General features: G+C 41.9%; 1 protein-coding gene across 4 annotated transcripts in view; it reads left to right on the top strand.

The window, feature by feature from the left end:
* Nucleotides 1-8,476, top strand: part of MOB3B (MOB kinase activator 3B) — a 167,670-nt gene extending 159,194 nt beyond the window's left edge. For all 4 annotated transcript variants that reach the window (XM_074953491.1, XM_074953492.1, XM_074953489.1 and 1 more), the window contains exon 4: nt 3,299-8,476. In XM_074953491.1, the coding sequence (XP_074809592.1) occupies nt 3,299-3,328 (30 nt within the window). In that variant the 3' untranslated portion in view covers nt 3,329-8,476. The remainder of the gene's footprint in view (nt 1-3,298) is intronic.
* The last annotated feature ends 16,885 nt before the right edge of the window (nt 8,477-25,361 follow it).

The following is a 25,361-nucleotide window of genomic DNA, read 5'->3' as shown; positions in this document are numbered from 1 at the left end:
ATTGATTAGAGGTAGTTGAAAAATTGCAGGTCTTTTTCATGAAAATGTTCATGAAATTTTCATCCTGTTTTTTTAACCACCTCTAATATCGATAGCAAAACAGCTTACTCCATTCTTATTCCCTGCTAATTATGATTTGCTTTTAAGGAGCCCCGAATGACAGCATTCCGTACTTTATGCAGTGTAGTTGTAGCTGTGTTGGGCCCAGGATACTAGAGACGAAAGATGGGTGAGGTAATATCTTTTATTGGACCAGCTTCTGTACTGTTACTTTTATCATCCAATATTTTGATTCAGAGCAACATACAGGATGCTATAGAAATTTCGAAACAAGCTGATTTAGAAGCTGATTACAGATGTGGAAGGCATAAAATCTGTGCAGTGCTACAGAACAAAGAAGCATCCTGAAGGAATGAGTTGTAAAAGTACAAGATAATTTTCAGTTACAGGATTGTCAGGAAACCCTTTATTTTGGGAAGTAATCAGCATGTTAACGTTATTAAACAAATTATAAAATAAGGTGAATTTTAGGAACTCGTAAGAAGCTTTATTTTTATTTTAATGTAACTTACATTTTCCAGACAATGGGTGGATTTAGGAGGCTGATTTAAATAATCTCTTGCCTCCATGCCAGAATTTTAATTTGATGGGTATTTGCTGATTCAGAATTGGACATGAATAAAAACAATAGGTATGATCATGTCCCCTCAATCCATGTGTGGAGGAGCCTTCTGAACATGGACCCCCAGGTTTCTCATTGTGGTGGTGACTCCTCAGCTGAGTCGTTTTTACAGAGGGAAGTAAAGAATAAAGAAAATTCCACCATGGAGGAAGGTTCTCAACCTAAAATCTTTAGATTGTGGGGTCCCTTAGCAGAGTTGGGGTGCCATGAATTTAGCTTATCCATACAGAAATATCACTAAATTCAGCACAGCTTCCCAACAGCGCCTTAAAGTGGATTGGATGACCTTTGTTTACATTTCAGTTTCTTTACATTATGATTAGAGTCATCTACATGGCATCTGCACAAATACCTCTTGGCACCACTGTGCTGCTCCCACAGTTCCTGCTAACCCTTGGAAACACAGCTCAGCCACATTTCCAAGGAGCTTGATGTGTTCCACAACTCAGAGGGGGAAGCAAGAAGAGTTACTATGATATCAGGCTCTATTTACTTGCAAAATTAGTTCTCCACAGGTTGGGAGGAGAATCTGCAGGGGCCCAGATGGCTTGATGGAGCTGGAAACTGTGCAAGGGCATCTGCAAGTTTGAGGAGGAAGGTGGAACATGTCACAGCTCTGGAACTCCCTGTATCAGAAGGGTGCTGGTTCCACTTTTCAGGAAGACATAGAAGATGTATCCCTTAGATATTATTTAAATGCCAAAAGCCACCCATGCAAATTAAGGGCTAGTGTCCCTGATCCAAACAAGCAGTTGCCAGTGTACCAAGGTTACTAGTTAGTCCAGTTTTATTAAGTGAATTTAGTGCATGCTGTGAAAGGTGCTGTAGTGATAAATTATAGTCCGCTACTTATCCAGAGACTAGATACATACAGGCAGTGACTGTACCAATGTGCCTCAGCCCTGACCCAGAGAGAGCCCTGTTAGGGCTGAGAGGGCAACTTAGTCTCCAAACCTAGTCAATCCTTGGCCTTTTTGCTAACACTGGTAGTGCCTAGAATCTGGCCTTCTAGGAATTGAACTGAGACTACCAAACTCCTTTCAGATAGACCCCAAAGAGTGGTCATGTGTTAGTGGATGCTACCACAGTGGGCTGGATATGAAGCAGTGCTCTGGAGATGAGATGCCATAATTCATTCCCAAACCCTAAACTATCCACTTCCCCAATCAGGTGTTAAATTGACATGGTTGCGAGTGAGATGTTATGTTTACGTTTCAGCAGTGTTATTTAATCCTATGTAGAATTAATTTATATTCTTTAATCTGTATCTATGCATTGCACAGTATACTTTAGCATGCATGAACACTTAGATCCCTAGTTACATATGTATAAACCAATCATATTGTAAGTCATTAAAAACTGCAGGCCAGTGTGGATAGCTAGTGATCTGAGCCTCAGCTTTGGAACAGCTAGCTTCTCTGGCCACTCGAGTTCAGATCTCAGCCCTGGATATTTCAGAGGTAGATTAATTGAGGACCATACAGTTGGTTTATTAATGTATGTATTATGATTTAGCTGTATAATAAAAAGTACCTGTGATCACACGTGGAATCTTTTTTTGGATGCAACCTTATAATCTGAGACCCTGTGTGCTCTGTATGAATGCTGAAGATCCTGCAGCAATTTTAATGGGTAATCGTTTGTCTTTCACCATAATTTTCCTCTCACTGTAACTCGTTATATAAGGTGACTGCCACCCTCCACCTGGCTGCATTTCACTAGTGCTGGCCCTCAGTAGAGCCTGACCTTGCAAACATTATTTACTGCTTACTGTCATGAGTAGTAACCCCACTATAGTCACTGTCCTTGCAGTACACTGCATGGACGTTAGTATGTTGATGTCAAGGAGGCTATTCGTAGTAGTAATAGCTATACCTGGCAGCAAGAGTTTGCAGGATAGGATTGATGCTCTGTGGTCCTTCAGGATGAAAGGTGCCATCTAAATGTAAAATGTTCTTCTTCTGATATGTCGAATAGAATTAGAGGTAGCTCCACACCACAACCATGTACCAGAATACCACTAAAGTCAAGATTCAGACTTCATGGCTTGGATCCACCTTTATAATGGACTGAACCAAATCCCACATCAGAACACTGCTAAGTTTGGAAAATTTCCCAGATCCAATTCTGAATCCAAACTCTGCAGCTCTGGCCTAAAACTAGAGCGGATCTAACATTTGTGTGTCAGTGTGTGTAACTAGCAAAAATATCTACCTTTATATTTCAGAATTGAGGATTATTCTTCTTGCCTTCAAGTTCAATGACAAATTGGAATCCCATTTCTTACGTTAACTTAAAATGATTCCAGCGTGTAGCCGAAGAGGACTTTTGCAGTTGATTTATCTCCTTTATGTAGGACACAGTGCCATTTAGCTGGCATAGTTAGGGAATTAAGATGGTATTAAAGATGTCAGAAATGATAAAAGATTTTATGCTAATTGCCAATTACGTGCACTGACCTTGAAGATAACAAAGAATAGCACAGACACGTGACATATGAAGCTACACAGCTGTTTCTGGTGTGGTGAAATGTGCAAATAATAGATGTGCAGAAGCTGTGAGCATATTGTAAAACCAGTGACTTTTTGATTTTTAATTCCCTCCTTTGTTTTACAGAAAGAGATGACAACCAGGATGTGTCACTAAAGAAACACCTGTCGAACAGAAGAGAAATCCAGTTTCCTCCTTATTGCAAAGCGAGAGGTCATGAGAGACCTCCTGGGCTGAACCAGCTTGTTAATTCCCACGGGTGGGAAAGTCGGGGACAGAATGTTACTTTCACAGATGCTTCCCAACATTATGTGTGCTCTTAACCCTGAAAATGCTGCTAGGAGCCTCCTCTGAACGATGTGGATTACCAAGTGAGAAAGAATCGACTTGGAATTTTTTTCTGGTTCCTGAATTATTGAGGAGGAGTTCTTCGGTCACAATGACGTTCCATGTTCCTGCTGTTCAAGCTTTACTGGAATTCAAGTTTTTAGGCTGGCCTGTATATTTGTACTTTTGAAATGAACCTGTATTGTTAGCTGAAAAGATTTTGTATACTTTGATTTTGTGTACTTTGTTTTCCAAGTTCAGCACAATATTAAGAATTCTGGAACTTCAGCAAGATTTTCAGATGGAGCCTTCCATGTCTGCACAGGACTTTAGACGCCAGCCAAGGTTTGTGGGTAAATATTCCAAAATGCCACTGAGCCTCAACGTCCATAGGAACACAGCTGCTTTCCCCAGCAGATCTGGCAGTGTGTACTTTGCTTGTTTTCTTGATTCAGTTCTCAGTTAGGTGACACTGGGCCAGATTCTGATCTCAGCTACATCAGTGTAAACCCAGAGTAACCTCAGTGATTTCCATGGAGTCGCCCTGGAGTTACACCAGTGTGACTGACAGCACAGTCTGGCCCAGTATCTGTACAAAGAAGGGTGGTGGTAATTAGAGTTGAACAAAATGCCCTATGTACCAGTGATCACAGTGGTTTGGTGCATGCATGTAATTTTTGCTCTGTCCTGTTTCTTTTTCTCCCCCACGTCATTCTTTTCAAGGTGAGGATATTCCTTTTGTGAGGGAAAAGGGGTTGTAAATTAACGAAGATGATTAGGGAGAAGGTGAGGTCAAAACTATAATGCATGACTGCATTGTCTGTAAATAGTGTCTAATAAGACAGACTGTCTTCCACACTAGAAAGATATAGTATAACAGTTCCCAGTATACAGTCTAATTTAAATCAGTGACCTCAATATCTGGCCTAAGGTATTCATTGTAAACTCATTAACTTATGTACAGTGTGCCGGGTGCCATGGTGATGGGCCCATAAGAAATATTTGTAATAGTATTTACTCAGAGAAGGTCTCTAGAGACCCATTTTAACAAGTGGAAAGTATATAGAATCGTCCCATATATTCTGTGCCTTCTAAGAAATTTGGCATGGACCTTTTGTTATATAATAAAGATGATTCTTTCAGATCATGTGCTGATTCCTGCTGCCTCTAAGCATCTGTTCCCACCAAAGTGATTTTAACAGTCTCTGCTTCTTCTGAGGTAGTACTGGAAGCTCCAGTACTACCTCAGAGCATCCACAGAGTATTCAATGATGGAGTACTAATGATGATATATAATAGACTGAAATATAGCAGACACTAAAGAATAACAACAAACATCTGAGCTCATATTGTTGCACATAATGTCTTATTCCCCTGCTTGATTTAATAGGCTCTGCACCAGAGGTGCAGAAGTCAATGATTACATATATGCAGGGACAAAGGGTTTGATTTATGAAAATTCAGTGTTGCTATGTTGGAAGTTTTTCCATATCTTTAGAATTACGCAAATAGCGTTAACCCTGACCTTTAAGGAATGTTCAACTTTCAGTCTGTTACACTGAACTAAAGTACTCATTCCTCTTTCACTGCTCTTTTGCAATCAAGTTACCTCTTGAATGCACTACAGGGACTATGTTACACACAATCTTCTTAACATTCATTTGGCTGGTGCTTACCCACTGCGTAATTGTGGAACTCATTGCCACAAGATATCACTGAGGTCAAGAGCTTAGTAGGATTGTTAAAAAAATAGTTATATGGTTAGAGAGAATATTAATAATTACCCATCACATGGTTTCTTGTACCTTCCTCTGAAGCATCTAGTTCTAGCCACTGTCAGCGACAGAACTGCTGGTCTGATGTGGCAAACCCTGTATTCTTAATTTCTGGTGTTTCAAAGGGGTAAGATAAAGGGCAGTTCACTTGCAATATTTCCACAGCTTTGCATTATGCAATGAAAGTTTATATAAAGAAGATGCGAATCTGTGGAATCTTTAGGCAGAAAATCAAACCATGACTAGATAAAATTGAAAAGCCTAATATTTTATCTACAAAGTTATTTTTATTCTACCTTTCACTAAAGCCACTTACTATATACTGTCTGGGTCTAATTAACATAGTGCAATTCTAAAATGTGCAGGAATTTGTTCCCTGTTGTTTTGATTAACTTTTTTGTGATTGTGATAATTTCACCGAATTTGAAAAACTGTTTTTTTAATGGTTGGTTTGTTTTTAAATTGGGTCTCAGTTCAGTTTAATAACTATTGTGCTCTGCCTAATGGCTGTTATAGATTCTGCAGCAGAGAGAGACCCCAGAGACATCATGGCTGTCTCAGCCAGAATGGCTACGGGGTGGCACTAGGAGAGTCCATTGCAGAACAGAAGCGGCACCAGCCATTGAAAAGTGCAGTGTGTGCTTGCCTCCTACACTGGCCCATGTAGAAAAGAGATGCAGACATAGACTCACACTTGGCCCATCCTCTTTGGGCACAGTCCTGCTGCTGCTAATACTAGTCTTATCCTTGTGCTGAGGGAACACCAGGACTGGATTGTGCCTGACCCCTGTACAGGGGTACCAGAGGTAAGGAACAGCTCTTTGAGTTCCTTCCTCTTTGTTCTCATGCGCAAGGCTAAGCGCATTTTGGCCCAAAGCGCAGTTCTGAAATGGGCACTTCACAGCAGCCCAAATAAGTTTGTTATTACAAAAAATCCGTGCAAACCTTCATCCCTAAAGCGAACAATGCTAGAAAATAATGAAATGCATGTTATTGCACGACCACTTTGGATGTACCTGTCATTTCTGGGGTTTGACTTGTCGGATTATTGCCCAGCAGGAGTCCTCTATATCTTTCTGCAGATAGTATAAGTATTTAATTCAGCCCTGGCCTGGGTGCCTCAAACAATGTGGCACGGCTCATTTTCCTCTCTTTCCATCTCTGTGACGTTTAACAGCCCAACAACAGCAATGGGTGGCATGTGGAGTATTGTCAGATTTACGAGTTTTAAATTAATCCTTCCATTAGAGAGCAGAGAGTCAGGATGCTGTAAACATAAGTCCAGGAGATTCTAATTTCACCCTTGATAATCCACCTGGCATCAGAGATCAATATAATCTTATTTCAGTTGTTAATCACAGGCCCTGTTTTACACAGATTCATGGGCACACTTAACAAGAGAGTAGCTAAAACTTCAGTGGATGAAAAATCTAACTAATCCACTTATCCTAAGAGGGGAAGTCCACCCACTAGACTTCACTGATATGCAAAATTCTTAACTGTCTTCTGGGCTGTGGCATAACTCAACTTCAAATATGTGCGTGCTTCTGTTCTTTTGCCATTAACTCCCTAAATCCTTCAACCAGGTTTTAGCCATTGCATCTTCTGTTTCTTGCCTTCTAAAAAAAGGATTCACCTTTATTCCAGTGCTTACCTTATCTTAATGCTAAAGATAACAGACAGTTTCAGGGGAATCCAAGAAAAGGAACCTGCTTTTGTTGATCAAGAGCATTGCTGGCTTTATGCCAGGATTTGGGATGCTGCTATCTGACCAAAACAGCCCAAAACACAAAGTGATGAGGAATTTTGGGAAGGTCTTTTCTTTTGGGTGTAATACATGCAGTACTCTTTGATGCATATAATGACAATGGAGCCAAATGCTAACGTCCTCCCTTGGTTCTTATTCTGGGAAAAGTCCCATTGACCTTCAGTGGGAGTTTTGCCTTAGTGACAGCTGAGAGCCAAATCATGTGCTCCCGTGGGAAGGCTAAGAAACTGCACATGGGAAACTGAGTTTCCGTCCAGTTTTCCTTCCAGTTATCCCACTGTAGGCAGCAAGCCTTGCATAATGTGGGGTGTGCAGCTCTCCTGACCCATGGATACCTCAAGATCTGTGGGGTAAACCCATGGGGATTTACAGAAAGCTAGTACATTCATGCAAAGGCCTAGTGCCCACATATTGTCATGATTATCTTATATGGGGAAATTCCTCTGGGTTTGGAGGATGCTGCTGCCATGGATTTCGTCCCAAGCTCCACCGAGCTATGCCTCCCCAAACCAAACAGCTTCCGTTCCTGCCGTTTAACAACATTTAGCTCCAAAAGCTTAGGTTTTGTTCCTTTCGTTGGCTCCATAGAGGAAAAGAAGGTGAGGGCTGTGAGTAAGAACTATAGAATTGGATCAAATGTGTATAAAATAGGAATATGTCTGTTGCCACATACAGTGCTTTAGGAATGGGATTATGCTGCAGGTATCACACAACACTAGCAAGCTGTCAGTAATGGGGCAGTGCGTATACCAGAAGGAAGAACAGGATTTTCCTACTGGTTCCAAAGGCAAAATAAACCAAGAGTAGCCTCTAAATCACTAATAATAACCTTGTAGTTTTGTTAATGTAAATTTGATCACACTAAATTTATCTTTTGTTTTTCTTCATGTGAGAGAAAGAGAGAGGCAGGCAATGCTATTTGGAAGTTAGCCAAACAAAGTTGGAGCTTTGAAATGGGGAGATTGTTTCTTTTCTGTGTAACAGATTTTCCTGTTTTTAAATGGATATATTATAATAAAGTTTTATAACAGAATATTCTCCCAGGGAAGAAATGAATTAGTTATCTGAGCTTGTGTGTGCGCCTGCCTGTGCATTTGTGGTTTTTTCCCCTGCACTAAATAGATACAGAAGATTTTTTGTTTTCTGATTTTTAGGGGAAATGATTCTTTCTAACAAATGATTTAAATATATTGTTCCTTTTTTCCTTCCATGCATCAGTGCTGTTCAATATATTAATTCTTTTAGCAAGTAATTTTTAGACTATTTTAGTTCTGTTTGTGATTAAATGAAGGGTTCAGCTGTATGAAAAGAGAGACCGACACTAACTGTTAAAGTCATATAACAAAAAACAGGATAAAATGGAAGACTACTTGTCAAATCAATCCTAGTTTGTGAACCTAAGGAATTCAAACATCACAAATAAAAGATACATAACCCTGCTTAAGTGGCCTGTAGTTGTTTGGTATGTAACTCTTTTTGGCAAGAAATGTGCATATCATTTTCACACTGCAAGATACAATCCATCAGGATCACAGGAATGAGAGGTGGAAAAGACCTGTTAGATTACTGTGTCAGTCCCGCTGCATATAGGCCTCTGAGAATGGCTACAACACTTGCGACAATGGGTTGGATTCTTCTTCCACTGAAAGCAATAGCCAGCCTCTCACTGACTGCAGTGGGAGCTGAACAGTCACATGGGTAGCCCTGACTTAAGCAAGTTGTCCCACAGGATTATGGATTGTATTGTCACTTGTGATCTGCCCAGTGGAAGGGGTCCAGATCCTCAACGGTAGTTAAGTACTTAATTCCCATTGATTTCAATGGGAGTTAAGCACCTAAATAAATACCTTTTGAGGATTCTGTCTCAGTCTCCCTGCTGCTCTGGAGAAGTCTCCTAGGCTTGTTTTTATATGGCACCCACCATACTTCCCTCGAAGGGCCGGAAAAGCTATGCTTGCTGGTGTGCTGGGGGATACAGCCCAGGCTCCACCCAGTTGCTTCACCCTCATTTGCTCACAGCTACTCATGGATTGGGTAGCCAACGCAAGGGTGTAAGGGGATGCCTTATACTTCTTTACTCCCTTGCGTTAACGTGAGCTGGGCCATTTTGCCTTCTGTGACTACAGTTTTAGAAGATCAGGCCCCAAATCCTGCTAGCTTCAGTCACGCAAGCATTGACTTGGGTGGGACTCATCATGTGAGTAAGATGAAAAAGATTGACTCTGGATTTGAATGAAAAAACATAGAAAGATGTAGGGGGAAAAACAGCTACTTGCATGTTAACAAATGTAGACTAGATAGATTTTGAAAACAAAACCAAACCATTGTAACAGAAGTTTCCCTCTATAACATTAGCCCTTATGTTGTACTTTGATTAAGGACCATTAGCTGGTCCCGATAGTGGTTCTCAACCAGGGGTCCGGGGCCCCCTGGGAGCTCATGAGCAGGTTTCAGGTAGTCCGCCAAAACAATCCAGAGAGCAGGGCCAGTGTTAGACTCTCTGGAGCACAGGGCAGAAAACCGAAGCACGAGCCCTGCTGCCCAGGACTGAAGCCAAAGCCTGAGCAACTTACCTTTGTAGGGCCCCCTGTGGGATGGGGGCCCCAGGCAGCTGCTCTGCTTCACATGCCCTCATGCCTGCCCTGGCTTTTAATCTACTGGATATACAGAAAAACAGTTGTTGTGGCACAGGTGGGCCGTTGAATCGTTATAGCATGTTGTGGGGGCCTCAGAAAGAAAAAGGTTCAGAACTGCTGCCGAAGGATACAGTTTGAAAAGGTAAATTGTACTTCTATGTCTAAAGATGCCATTAGAGCAATGTCAGTAGCAGAAAGAAACCTGTTCAATACTGGAGCCACAAAAAGCAATTCTCTGCATAACCACTAGACGAGCACACAATAAATCCAGAGCAACAAGTTGAGGTAGCTATGTTAGAGGAGTATGGAACCACGAAGGATAAACATCAAGGAGCTCAGCTGCTGTACATGGAGCCATGTCCATATTCGAGATTTACACCTTGTAAACATAGGTACATTTCATGGATGACTTAACATTGCAGTGGAAATTCTCAGCACTGTCTGTATCAATACAAATGGAGGGAAATCGCTTTTTATATCCATATTAGGCACCTTCTGCATCACTTATACTACACAATCAAATTTAGAAATTGGGCATAGCAAATAGGAGCAATTTGGTTTGAGAGCAAGAGAATACATCCTGGATTTTCACACGATTAAGGAAAATCATATGCTGTCTCCCAAGAGCTGAATGAAGGAAGCAGGTTATTATAGACTTCCAATCTTCCTGTAATAATGTACTGTGCTCTGAAATAAACTGAAATGTTTGTACTGCTGGTTAGCCAAAAAGTACATTTCCTTTTGTGATTCGTGATGGACAGGAGTCTGTGCTTTGTGCTTCCTTCTGCAGATAGTCTCTGTTTTAGTCATTTGAAATTTTTAAGAAAAGGGAATCATAGGTTTTGCACCTGAATGGAACCCTTACTCACTTGGGGCAGAGCCTCAGCTGAGGTAAATGGTCACAGCTGCAAATGGAGCTATGATAGTTAACACCACCTGAGGATCTGCTCCTGTGGTTCCAAATAGGCCTAAAGTGGGATTTCAGACCTAGGGTGGGATTCACAAAGGTGCGCCGATGCTTAAGTTCCATTTTCAGACACCATTGTGAGCTACAAAACTCCTCCTCGACTGTCCCCTAACCTGGTAGGTTCCTAAGCTCACTTTGATGCCTAAGGTTTTCCCTCTGGGCATGCACGCTGTAGCCTCACTGTAGGTGCCTGTCTCTGTTACCCGAAATTGGGCCAGCTAGTAAGCTTAGGGAGGACTAATGACCCACCAGAGTTTGGCAGAAAGCAGCACATTTATTATAGAGATAGCTAAGCTCAAAAGAAGTGGGGGGGGGGTTCACGCTCCTAGGACAGGCATGGCACTGGCAACGTCAGGATCTTTCAAAGTAAGCGTCCCACAGTGCAGCGATGGATGGTGGGATGAAGGTCAGTCTTCCCGAGGCACGACTGATTGCAATGCGGCGAACCACTGGGCAGGTGGTCCAGGCGAAGGGCCTTCATGGGAGGTACAATCTTGTGAGTGCACTCCTGAGCACATGGCCCCTTCTCCTTTTAAGGACCTGCTCCTCATGGCCTGTGACTAGAGATGACTTGTCCATGTCTGGTTGGTCACACTCCACCTCGGGCAGTGTCCATGCATTGGGCGTGTGATCGCTGCCTAATCAGAGTGCCAGACACCTTGTCTACCTGGGAGCTCTTCTGATCTTCCAGCTAGCTGCTCAAGGGGAGGGGGAAAGCCACTTCACAGGTATTCAAAGAGGGAGAGGAGACAAAAAGGGGAAGGGAGGGGAAGGTGTAACAGACCTTTTGAACATACAGGTTATAGAGAGTATACAGTTCACTGCTGCTCCTACAACACTATCCTGCCTGAGAATGCACATTGCTAGGTGTCCAGGTGCCTGTCTCTTGCCTAAGCCCCAGAACAATTCACAAACCAGGAAAGATAGGCACACAGCAGCCCAAGCTGTGTGGAGGGATCCAAGCTGGCAGGTGGGCTCTGGCCACACTTACCAGCTTGGGGCCCTCAGGCAAGTTCACTCAAAACAAGGGGGGGTGGACCTCCCTTATAATCTTTATCCTAGTGCAAAGGTTTCCAAAGTGTGAGGTGTACCCCCCACAATGGGGTTATTTGAGGGGGTGCAAGGATCTGATGGGTTGAGCTGAGGTTATTTGAGGGGGTCGCACTGAAGGGTTGAGGTGAGCGGGCTCTGTCCAACAGGGGAAGTGGATGGGGCTCTGTGCAGTCAGTCTTAGTTGCCTGGACCAGGCTCCCAATCTTACTTGCCCCCTTCTGAGCCACAGCTACCAAGGAGCAGTTACCCGCCTCTCCTGGAGAGGATGTTCTCGGGGACTCTGTGAATGGAGAGTCAAAGGCCGCATCCTGTGAGTACTGACCACACCTCCAGACAGAGTCCCCTCCTGACTCCAGCCCTTCAGCGTGACCCTAGGGCATGGAGCCCCATCCACTGCCCTTGCCAGACAGCCCCTGTAATGAAGAAAATGGGACTGTACTGAAGGGCCAGGGTCAGGAAGGGGCTGTGTCTGGCAGGGGCTCCAATACTTACGGGGTGCAGCTTTCTGCCCCTCTCCTGACCCCAGTCCTTCAGCACCACCGTTTGCTTCTCCTGCACAGGCAGCTGAGACCGCCCGATCACTGCAGGGAGCAGACGGCTTCCTCAACTGCCACATGGTGAGTCCCCCCACGCTCCCCAGGAGTACTGCACAACCCCTCCTGGCCCTGATGCGTGCGTGGCACCCCCAGGTCCCATGACGCTGTCACACATCATGTGACATGACTCTCCAAAGGGCAACTCAGCACAAAAAAAATAAAATAAAATAAAGGGGGAGAGGGTGGGTTTGGGAACCTCAGTGGATAGGCTACTCAGCCACAGATATGGGAGACAAGTGGTTCCATTCACCCTTCCTCCTGAGGGCGGAGGAGGGATTTGAAGCTGGATCGGCCACCCCTCAGGCGAATGTCCTAATCACTAAGCTATAGTCAGTCTAGCGCTTTCTCTGGCCTAATTAATATTTAAGTGTACCCAAACCCCTACCAAACATGTTTGTTCTGCTCTAATGAAATATCTGGGGGGGGGCGAGTGCCAGGGTTAATCAAAAGAATGGGTGTAATCAAAAGTGAGGGTTCTTAGGACTTGAGCCTTTAGGGACTGATGAATGAATAGGGCTGGTCCAAAAATACTCATTATTATCTGCCTGCCAGCGCAAGTACCCAGGCAGCAGAGGCCGAGGGAAAGAATATTCCCCAACCCTGCAACAAGTGTAGATTCCTGTAGGATTTGCACTGTGGTAGGTCCTCGGGCCCTACCCTCTACTCCAGCTTTCCCCTGCACACTAATGAGCAGGGTACGCTGCAGAGGAGCTGCACCAGTTCCACTAGTGGGGAGGAGGAGGCTCTTATTTCACCCACTCTTCAAATGAAAGATTTGCAGGCCATATTTCATTGCAATGCAGGACTGAGCCCATATTCTCCTAAAGTTTTGGGATCTTAATTCTTTTACAAATAAAAGATGTATGCTTTGTCAGCCACGGCGCACGAATGACACTCAGCAAACGCGGGAGGGGGAGTTAACTGTAAATCTGAGGTACCAGGGTGGAGTTTGGGACCTGGCTAAAAAACTAAGGCTAATTCCACTTAGTGTAATTGCAAGTAGTGATTACAAATGCATCCAATCTTATTCTCTTTAGCCGTGTGCTATTGTATATAGCTAGAACTACACGTGTGCCACAATAGCAAGTGAGCAGTTCACAAAACACCGTCCTCTTTCACTTTAGATTTCTATACAAAGCAAAGTGTATCTATTGCTGTCTGTGTGCTGTGTGTTGGTGGCAGACACAATTGAGGGGAAGAGGACAGATTGACTTTTGGGTTTGAGTCATTCAGACTTTCTTCTCAGGACCAGCTGAACTGTCTCAATCGATATGCACGAGAAAGCAGATGGCCCATCCGTTTGTGTCCATATTGGGTCCCTCATTGTCATGCTCTCTTTTGGCCTTCTCTGCATTCTGAAGGGGCTCTTCACCTGGTGGTACATCATTGGCGCGTCTTCCATTGGCGCTGCTGCCTTCACCTCCTTCCACATCTCTGAAGCCTGCATCCTGGAGGTGCGCCAGGAGACTGCCTCGGAGCTCAGCCCGCACCCATGAACAAGATCATGCAGGAGAGAGAGGCAGCACAACCTATAGGTCTCTGCTTTCATGGATTCCCCCCACAGCACATCTCACTCCAGTGAGACAGCTAGTCCAAGAACTGTGGCTTTTCCATCTGCTTTATCTGCAAACACAGAAACATCAACATAATTTGTGGTGCATGAGACCATTTGAAGTGAATCTGCAGGACTGAACACTTGAGTCGTTACTGTGACTCCATCTTAAAGTCCAGAGAAGCAAAAGAATGGGAGACATCAGGTACAGTAATAGCACTTGATGGAATTTGGGGTAGGAGTGAGTTTGATTCTCTACTGTCTCACCCCTTCCAGAGCCCTTTATACTAAAAAATGAGTGTGAAACACTACTAGTCAGCTGTGGGATCATTTTAGACCAACTTTGCGCTGATGTGAAAGACTGCACAAGATGCAAGGCAGTGGTGAATCAGGTCCTTAATTTTTTTCCTTTGTGTGCAGCAAACGTGTTGTGGAAGATGTGGACTGTATCTCATTTCCTGGACTTCAAGCTAGAAATATTAAATTTTATTTTAGACACATTTAATTTAAGCAAGTTTGCTTTTCAGCTTTAAAACTGGTACAGATGTCTACAGGGAAAGTGAAGGATGCAATAAGGGATAGTATTCAGGACTGACAGAGTTGCAACTGATCAAGGTCTCTAATAAAGTGAATTTCCAAAAGGCACTGGATTTATGTTTTATTACAACGGTCTGTAACTCTCTAATCCCACCTTTTTGTCCTATGACAGCAGAAGTGTTAACTGCCCACTTCACCTTGAATGGTCTCTTACAATGTGTGTTACCTACTTGTTTTTAGCTGTGACACTCTGAATATCTTTCCCAGACCTGGAGAAGAGCTCTGTGTAGATCGAAAGCTTGTCTCTCTCACCAGCAGAAGTTGGTCCAATAAAATATATTACCTGACCCACCTTGTCTTTCTAATATCCTGGGTAAAACACGGCTACAACAAGGTCGCAAACTATTTCCCCATATTTATTTCCCCCCCCCCACTGTTCCTCACACGTTCTTGTCAACCGCTGGAAATGGCCCACCTTGATTATCACTACAAAAGGTCCCCCCCACCCTACCCCCGGCTCTCCTGTTGGTAATAGCTCACCTTACCTGATCACTCTTGTTACAATGTGTATGGTAACACCCATTATTTCATGTTCTCTGTGTATATAAATCTCCCCACTATATTTTCCACTGCATGCATCCGTTGAAGTGAACTGTAGCTCACAAAAGCTTATGCTCAAATAAATTTGTTAGTCTCTAAGGTGCCACAAGTCCTCCTTTTCTTTTTAAGGTCACAATGGTAACTTAAAACTGAAAGAAGTGAAATACATTTCCTTGATATGAGCAAACACAGCCCCTGTATAGACTCTGATGCTTCAAGGACAAGGTCAAATAAGGTGCAAAACACCATCTGTGTGGAGCTGAGCATCAGTTCCCACTGAGGGTGCTCAGTGCCTTTCATGATTGAACCCTTACATTGAGTGTACAGAATGTCTAAAGATCAAGAGCCAAACTGACTGCTTTTTGCTGGAAGAGCTCTGCTACACACTGTAAGTCCTTACAAAATTAGCTGCTGCGACTGTGTGCACAGTAGCCAATTTATGTGTATTTATTTTACAGATTGCACAGCAATGCATGCCCATTTAACTGTGATTAGGGTCAAATCCACCACATGGTGCACACTAGTCTTTTGCCTTGGGCCCTTCCAGAAGAAGTAAGTCATTTTTCATAGGAAAGCTTCATTGTGAGCCAAAACCTGGGCTGAGCCCAAATAAACAGGCTATGAAATGGAGATTTCCCCTGGGAATGAATGAATGAATCTGCAGACAACAGGGAGGCAGCTCGGGACAACACATCATGAATGTAATAGTGATAATGAAAATCGCTCCTTCATTGTAAAAGTTGTTGCTGCTGTGTTATGCTAAAGTATTTACTAGTATAAGATATTTAAAACAAAAGCACATGCTGGATACTTATTGCACTGAAAACAAATGTCATCTGATAAACCCATGATCCCTGCTCTGTACATCCAAGTAAACAGAGATTGGAAAAAAATAAGTGCATTGAGCAGGATCTCTTTCTTCCACAGGAAGGAGCTAAGGGAGGAAAATTCCGTAAGTGGGGTTAGGATCGGAGCGGGAGGGGGACTCTATTTCAGTGGAAATTAGGAGCCTTTGAGGATCTGGGCCCTACAGCCTACCCACAAAGCCCCCTCTAGCAGGGAATATCCCTTTAATGGGGTGGTTCCAGCATAGCTGCAGCCAGGGGAATTCACGACAATGTGCTTTACTGGCTCTGTGCTGCCTGAGTGCTGCTCTGGGGACACAGGACCCTGCTTTCCTAAACATTCCAAAGGGATCCACATGGATCCCTGGGCATCCTCCAGGCTTGTGGAGTGGCTCCAGGGGGCTTATTCCAGAGGGAAGCAAACCTCTGCATTCAGATGGAACAGTCAGGCAGGAACTCCACAAGGATGATGCATTATGGGCCACAGAACAACTCAGTGGCAGCTCCATGTGGTCAGGTCCCAAAGGACCTGCTTATGGAGGGGAGGAGAGGAGAGAACTCATACAATAAGTTCCTACAAACCTCCACCAAAAGTGTGTCATTGGTTTGGTGATGAATGATTCCTGTGCTAGGCACCAGCCAGTCCACAAGGCAGGAACTGGTCATGTGACTCACAGACCAGGTATATAAGCCCCACATAAGGAAGAGCAGTGCAGTCTGTTCAGTGTTGCTCCAGGGCTTGGAACTTTCTTTCTTCTGCCTGATGGGGGCAACAGACTCCCCAGGTGTTAGCCTGTTCCAGCCTTGCTCTTGCCCCTGTCCCTGTCCCCGCCCAGCTCCTAGTTCTGCTCCAGCCTTGCTCCAATTCCACCCTGGATGCCTGATTCTGGCTCTGACCATTAGGCATGACCAGATCCAGCCCAGTTTCTGAGATTTATATTCTTCTTAATACTGTGGTGAGATGACTGATGCTTCCTTTTTCTAAAATTAAAAAAATTAGCATGCAGGAGAGCCATTACCAGTGATGTCATGGGAAGAAAGTATTAACATTGTAGTTTGAGGAAGAAATTGTACAAAGACTCAACTTCCATTCTTAAAAATTGATCCTTTGTGGGTCAAGGCTATATGTGGTTACACAATAGTATTGTTATCATGGTTGAATCAAAACTCACTTTTGAATTCAAATTCGTATCTGTGGAACTTTTTTCCACTCTTGTTATTGATTTTGTAAATGTCAATAGCACCAGCTCATTCACATACAGATTAAAGTGGAGTTGGTTAATAAAAATTAAAAATCACCCTAAAAAAAATGAAATTTCGAGGTAGATTTTAGTATTCCAGGGTTAAAAATAGATCAATTGTTTTCAAAATGTTATCAATTTTCATAAATTCCATCCTGGTTGATCTTTAGGGGCTATGGCAATATCCATATTAAATAATATTAGGCAGGTGTCACCCTGTGTCACTGTTACACAGAGTTCCTTTTAATATGAAAGCAAATGTTCAGTCTTGGAAAGACATGCTGTGTTGTTGTTAGGTATTTTGCTATGTTAGTTTCTGTGTAGAGGCATGGTCCTTGATGAGGAGCTGTATGAGCAGCCAGCGAGCTTGCTTTCTGCCTTGGTGTCTGATTGGAATCAGTTCCTGAGACAGAATTGCTCCCTAGGAACCAGGTGCAGGTGTTGGGCTGAGATTCCTGGCACAATCTTCCCTTCTATTTATATATATATAGAAATGCCAATATAGGCTTTACATTTTATATTATGCAAATGAATTAGAGTTAACTCTATGATGATTGGCTGAATTACCATAGATGTCATAATTCCACCATCAAAAGAGTTTTACAACTCTCTTGAATAAAACTGTAAATAAATGTCTTCTGGTATGATTTAATTTCCAAAATACATTTTTTCCAAAACTTAAACAGACCAAAAAAAAAAGACATTTTTCTATATTAAAAAAAAAATCTTGTTTTTTTTAACTAAATCTTGTAACAGGCAAAGACTGAAAAACACCCTGCAAATAAGGTTCTGTTTACAAATTCTAATGACATCACAGATCAACAGAACGCCATTAATGTAATTACCATGTCATCAGAACCCTGTTTTGTTTGTGCTGTAGTTATCTCTCTACCTCTCCTCATACGAAGGCATAGCTCCATGAGTCAGATCTACTTGTCACAGCTAGCACCAACAGCATTATTCCACATGTGATAAGTTACCTGCAAAAACCTATCCACCCTACAAAATATATTTCACTGGGAGAAGAGACTCCCATAGGTGCATGTCACTTATTTTAAAACAGAATTTATATAGAATCCATACTTACAGACATACAAACCTAGCATACCAAAAAGCCACTCCACGGTGTGCATTAATGTAGCAATAACCCACCACAGAGTGTCAATTAACATAGCAATAAGTCACTTCAAGGTGTGCATTAACATAACAATAACCCACAACAGAGAAGGCATTAGTAAGCTAACAATGGGCACCTTTGGTGCACTAAATCAAAGACATTCAACCACCAGTTCTCAACTAATATACCCCAAAAGGTGACTTATTTCTTCCAGAGTACGGTTTATTCAGTTTATATATTTTTCTTTAAAAAATGCTTTTTTTCCCCCTAAAATTATGTGGTTTTCATGCAATGTATCCTTCCATTATGAAAAGTAGTTCCTAGTATAGTGAGATGCTAAATAATAAGGGAAACGTTACAAATTCTACTCTACACATTTCCCTCTTCTACTTTGAAAACATTTGTTGTTTGATTATTTATTCTGAAACAACGCCCTCTTTTTTAAGGTTCCCTGGGCTAGTTGCCCCCTTATTCCACCTTCCTGTCCCCAGACGCTCAACTGCCCTTTTTGCATAAGTTTGCTGCTCAGCAGCCAGTGTTGATTTAGTTTCCTCTGTGAAAGTTGCCTGCGATTGTTGAACAGCTCCTTGAAATGGAACTGAAAATGGCTGAAAGTGCAGTATGGGTAAGGGTAGTTTGCCCCCATTCTCACAAAGTGGCAATTTAAAACTATTTTCTCCCTTTAACATCTCACTCGCCCATCCCCCCCCCCCCTCACCTTCATATCCACAGGGCATATTATTATTTTTCCTCCTCCCTTCAGCACGCTGCCTCCTCTTTCCCCAAGTATAGCATAAGTGTGGGGGGAGGGGTAGCATAACATAGAGGGTATGTGTGATTCACTGAAGAGATTTCCTGTTGGTGCACTATTGAGGGAGTTGATGCACAGCTAAGACATAATAGTGTCACTCCCCAACATACACATTATCCCCCTTCAGTCTATACACGGTAAAGTTATCTTCCTTGTCTGTTGCTTTGAGCTGGACACTCAAACACCTCTGCTTGCTCCCCATCTGCTATCGCATCCAATCTAAGCTTTCTGTCACTTTCGAAGCTGTGTCTCCCTCTCCCTATTTATTTTGCTTTATGTTGCCCCTCGCTCTCTCTGCTCCACCAATGTTTCCATCATCGTTTATCCATTTGTCAGCTTCTCATTCAGTCATCTCTGTCTTCTTACATGTGGACGCTAGGCATAGTATGGCTGCCCTGAGCTCATACGTGAGGCCCCTACACATGTCCACATATCAGTCCTCCTATACCCACTTTTGCCATTGTGTCTACAGGGAATCTAATTGACTTGTATAAAAATTACCTATTTGTTGTTCTCCTTCCCCTAACCTGTATCTCCTTCTCTGTTATCCTTCAACTGTGATTTGCTTGGACAGGGACTAAAACTTCTTGAAGCTCTGGAACCTAGCACATTGTGGATGACACCATAAAAAATAATCAACCTCAGAAAGGGTCAAGTGGCCAGTCCAAATGTGTTTTTTTGAAGAATCAGTGTCTGCAGCCAAACTCTAATGCTTCTTGGAAGGGCAATTAACAAGATCATTATGTACATATCTTTGGGCTGTATGATCAAGAAGTGTTTTCTGTACAGATCGCTGACCTGCCAATAACTCCCAGCTTTGCAACTGTATTCTTCATATCATTTGGCAAGCTCTTCTCATACTCCTTTGTATTTTCATGTTCTTTTTCTAAATATTTTAGGACCCAGACCTGCAATCCTCACTCACTGATTTCAGTGCGACAATTCCTGAGTAATGATTACTCATTTAATAATGGCTATCAGGATCAAGCCTTAATTTTCCCTATGCTATTATGTTTTTCTGAGTCTTTGTTCTTGCTGTGTCTTTTTATTTCTCATCACTTTTATTTTTCCTTTCCGCAGAAGCACTTGTACTTACTATTTTACTTTAACTAAAGGCAAAATTACTGTTTCCCATCATATCCATAAGAGGGAGCCATTTCATTTCCTTATAATGTATTTGTAATACAGTACTGGGCTGTGTTTTGTAAATTACAATATCAGTATGATAATGGAGATCTGTGGTTGCAATGTGATAAGCACAGAGGAAAAGCACTACAATCAAATGTATCATCCATTTGTGTTTCCTTTGATCCCTAGGATTCAGTGACACTTTTCCACCCTCTAATTTCTCCTTTTTTATCTCTGTTCTCTATCTGTTATACTTCTCACACGCTAGGTTTTCTTAATCTTTAAGAAGTATTTTACAATTGAAGAGGATCTAAAGTGTTGACCATTAAACAGGCACTTCAGGCCAGCAATTATTATACATTGGTATCTGAGATAGCAGTGTTTCCCCTTCGAATAATATAGATAAGAGGTAACAATTGGTCCATTTTGATATTTAATATACTTTGTATAGAAACATTTTCTTAACAAAGAGGATCACATTCTGATGCATCAGAGATTAATAAGTTTGGATCATCTTTGTTTTCATTCAGATGCTGTGGTTTTTTTTGAACCTGTATCACTGTAAAGCATGCAGTCTAGTGAAAAATATTAAATATTTAAAGTTGCATTGATTATAAGATAGGGACACATCTTCTCATGGTCTAAAGATGTATGAAAATGTGCACTAGTTGTGGCTCTGCCCCACAAAGCTTTTTTAAAATAAAAGAAGCTGTAATGTAATTAATCACTGAGGAAACTTTTTCAGAGAAAAAATTATTTCTTCTTATCTACCCAAAGACAGCTCCATTTTCTAACATTAAAAAACAAATATATTATTCAAAAATAAAGTGTCATTTTAAAAATCTGAGAAGTTATCTGTGGTATCTCTTTCCAGAAATTCAGATGCACATTCTTCTCTGATTGGTCTGTGCTGGTTCTAAAAGCGATGGTGATGTCACAATGATCTACTTTGGAATGTGACACTGATGACTGTAAGAGGAAACTGTGAGACAGATCCAGGATAATGACTGGAGACGCAAGACAGTTTTCCCTATGAATCCCATACTTTTTCTCTTTTTATCTCTGCTTATTTCTGCAGGGACTACCAAAAAGCTAATTTCATCTTCTAAAGGTATGATCTCATCAAAACCTCTATATGGTGAGAATGGTTAAGGAAGTCTATTGTTAGTTCTAGGAATAGATCAAATGCATTTCTCCCTGAAACTGTTGGGGGACAGGAGGGTTGACTGTTGTTTTTGTTTAAACTACAATAGGTTTTTTTCCCTCCAGAAATCGTAGGTCATCTGTTCCCCTCGGTGGCACTTTTAGCAGTGTCTACTTGAAAGTATACAACTAAATTCTGCTTAGTCATCCCTTGGGGTGCTGGAGGGTAGAAAGGAAGTGTGCAGAGCCTCTCCAACATCCCACTTTTGCACCTCTGCAGAACCTAGTCAGAATGCTGCTGCTAAAGCTCAGTCACGGGGTAAGGAAAGGCAGACAAGTATGCTCAGAGGAAGGAAAGGCAGACTAGTATGTTCAGCAGACCACAAAGGGTCTGTTGAGTTGATACATATGGTACAAGGCCTACCTCTGAACCTCCCTGCTCTCCACTCCAGTACTCTTCTCACGACACAAACAGAATTTGGTCCTGAGGAACTCTGGATCTGCCATACTGAATGAGCATGTACGAGTACTGTGCTGGGGTGATGCCAATCTCTGCTGCTTCAGAGGAAGGTTAATAAATTCTTATTGCACGCAGTCTGCCATGTAATGCTGTACGGAAGGGAATAATTCCTTCATGACCCTTACAATAATTATCTCATGCTCTGAAGCATGAGGTTGGATGACCCTTCTCTTACCATGCATAACTATAAGAATTATTTTTGAACATAAAGTTATCCAACTTTTTAAAAATCCAGACACAGTACATGACCTGCTAATCCCCTGGAGCAGTCATTTCCATCGGCTGACTACACACTGCATGCAGTAATATTTTCTTTTGTTTGCTCTACGTTAACTGTAATTTCATTGTATGACCACTTTTCCTGCACTATTGGATGACAAGGTCGGTGTGATTTTCCCCAATCTGAAAAAATAATTTTTCCCAGAAAAATAAAACAAAACTGTGAAATTATGCAAAAATCCGACATAGGATTTACTAAAGGAAATACCAAACCCATATCATATTATTCACTTCACAAGATACACACGTTGTCTGATCTGAAAAGCATGCAAGTCTATAAGTAAAATATAAGAACACAATAATCGAGTCCCTACGCTACTAAGTAGTTAGGCCTATAGTAGGCCTTCTGTATCTGCCCTTTAGATACTGATATTCTTTTACCAACGTATGTGCTTCTTCAGCACTTAACATTTTGGAGTTTCCACCAAATCAATCAGAATGTGCTAAAACCAAACAATAGACACTGAACTGACTGGACAGAATTGCTGGTCTTTTAAAAATTGACAAAATTGGTAATTCAACTGTCTTGACTTCCATGAATTTACTTCCACAATTTCCTACAATTTTGATGTAACAAATTGTTACACGATCTCATTCAAAACCATACATTTGGGGGTAAAACTCTGGTTCCTATATTTTAAACCGAAAAGAGAAGGAAGAACCTCAGAATTGCATTCCACCAGTCATTTTCAGATGTTACTTCTTGTTCTGGGCTGAACATATGGAATCAGTAAGTCACAGAAAGGTTACGTAGCTTCTCTGCCTCATTTCTTGATTTTGTCCTTGTGTGTGGTTCCAGGCTTCTGTTGTTCAAGCTGGGTTTCCACTGGCACTATGACTGTGTCATCAATAGTGTTGTCAGCCTATAATTTGTCAACTGCAACATCCTTCAAATGCTCTTGCAAGTTTAATGTCTCTATGTAGAGTCCCTTGTATGTGTGCTATGTATTGATTCAAGTCCTTCCTGTGCTCAAGGCAAATTTCAACATACTTAGGGTACAGGATGCAGATGTTATGACACAGGTCAATTCTCTAGTTTGGCCAAATTATGCTCAGTTCATCACCAAAGTGGAGGAAGCAAAAGGTGGCTTTAGGTTACTTTTGCAGCTCTCTTCTACTGAGTTAGCTATTCTTCCAGTGCAGATCAGAGGCAGACTTCTGGCTGTTCTATACTGCACTAGCTGTCAACAGTCCCCAAGGACTATTTCAAGCAGCCATGGACTGCTATGGTGTAGGTATGCCCTGGACATGTCCCCTGCTGGAGCGGCTAGAAGGGGGTGTTGAGTAGGAACCACGATGACAGTTCTGTACCATTAAATGATTTACCTGTGTAAGGGGGAATAAAGTGGAGGCCACAAGTAATATGACTTACAAGCTCTTCAGCACCTAAATACCATATGGTAAGAAGCCCTTTAGAAATAGTGGGACAAGACTAGTTTATACCAGTAAAAATAAATGGCTCCTGGCTTCCGGTAGGTAAGAGGATGGGTTGAGAAATTTTTCCCCTGTGATCCCTATCCTCTCCCTGCTGCTTGGAAAGATGGAAAGGGGTACAGATTATTGTAGACTATTTGTACTTTCTGTACTGCATTCCTTGTGTCAAGCAGCGTGAAAGCCACTCCTTGACCAAACTAAGAAATGCTCTGATCAGCACGTTTTGCCCAAAGGAGTTGCCAATGAAATAGGAAGCTGCACCTGAGTTTCTCTGCACTACAGGATGCAATTTCTAAGTATCAATATTGTATACCGTGGGTACAGAAAAATATGCAGGATTTAGAAATACATACAACTTATGTTATGACTATCAATCTTTGCCAATAGAAGACTGTCAGCATTTTTAAAACTTAGGGAATTGTATTGTTTTTAGATCCATTTGTCGCAGCAAATAAAATTCACAGCATATCTCTGATCATCAGCAAATATAGTAAAAAAAATAATCACAGTTTTGACAACTAATTTGTCCCATTTTTCTAGACTACAATAACTTACCCATCAATGACTTGGAGGAGGAGGAGGAGGAGGAGGAAGATGATAATGATGGTAATAACTACGTCTTACAAAGTCCTGAGGACCATGAGACCTTTTTAGAAACAGGTGAAGTAAGGTTTTAAGACTCCAAAATATAGATCTAACAGCAGAAATATACCAGCAATGTCAGTACAATCATCTACAAATCATAGGTTTTCATAGAATCATAGAATATCAGGGTTGGAAGGGACCTCAGGAGATCATCTAGTCCAACCCCCTGCTCAAAGAAGGACGAATCCCCAATTTTTGCCCCAGATCCCTAAATGGCCCCCTCAAAGGACTGAACTCACAACCCAGGGTTTAGCAGGCCAATGCTACAAATTGCAGCTTTAAAAATGTTCTCCTATAGTGAAATTCTCCCTTTTTTTATACCATATGAATTGTTCCATGTAAATTTATGTTCACAATTAATCAAGAACCCTTTGTTCTCTATAATCCTCTACCATGCAAAAGAACTCACCCTACAGAGTCCTGCTGAATGGGATGCTATATAGGCATAGGAGTCTTCACAATGGATCCCTTTGCAGATTAGGTCTATATAAATATACATACAATATATTATGAGTTACATTCTAGCAATAGAAATCTGTAGTTCCATGGTGGTGTAATATTCCTAGTTCTTATGCCTGGGATGGAAATCGGATGTTTGTATCACCATTATAAGAAAGATACATGAAAGAATGCAACACAGTACATCTCAGCCTGAGGTAGCAAACATAATCAGTCATGATGTGCGTAAATCATGACAGGAGTGTGGCCACAACAGTAGCCGAACAGAAGACGGGAAAAGCCGCCTTTAATCAAAATGATAATGCAAACAGACAACAAAAGGCCAACACCTCAATCCAGGAATGAATTGAAGTCACATCCAAAGGAACCAAACACCTTCCACTCTAGGATGCTCATAGACTGTCACTTTTCCTCAAGGAGGTCCAGAGAGTCTCTCTCATTTGCAAGGCTTTCAAAGAACTAGTAAATGCCCAACGGAAGGGGAAATAAGCCTTCTATAGCAGTTCTCCAGTCTTTCCCTTATGCCTGGGATACCTGTCCTACTGCTAGTAAAATTTAAGCACTGAATAAATTAGTACCATCATGGCTTACATAAGGTAACATTGCTCTAACCCTAAAAACATTTTAAATACATGAAGTTGTAATGCAGTGGATAAAGAACTGTATAGATTTATACAGATTTATAAAATGATCGCTAGACATGTATAGATTTCCTTTAAACTAGTTCTTTCTGTAATTTTTTCGAATAAATCATGC

The sequence above is a fragment of the Natator depressus genome, chromosome 5 (genome assembly GCF_965152275.1).
Source record: "Natator depressus isolate rNatDep1 chromosome 5, rNatDep2.hap1, whole genome shotgun sequence".
Taxonomy (NCBI): domain Eukaryota; kingdom Metazoa; phylum Chordata; order Testudines; family Cheloniidae; genus Natator; species Natator depressus.
The sequence above is the reverse complement of the archived record's forward strand: the minus strand, read 5'-3'. Positions and strand labels throughout refer to the sequence as shown.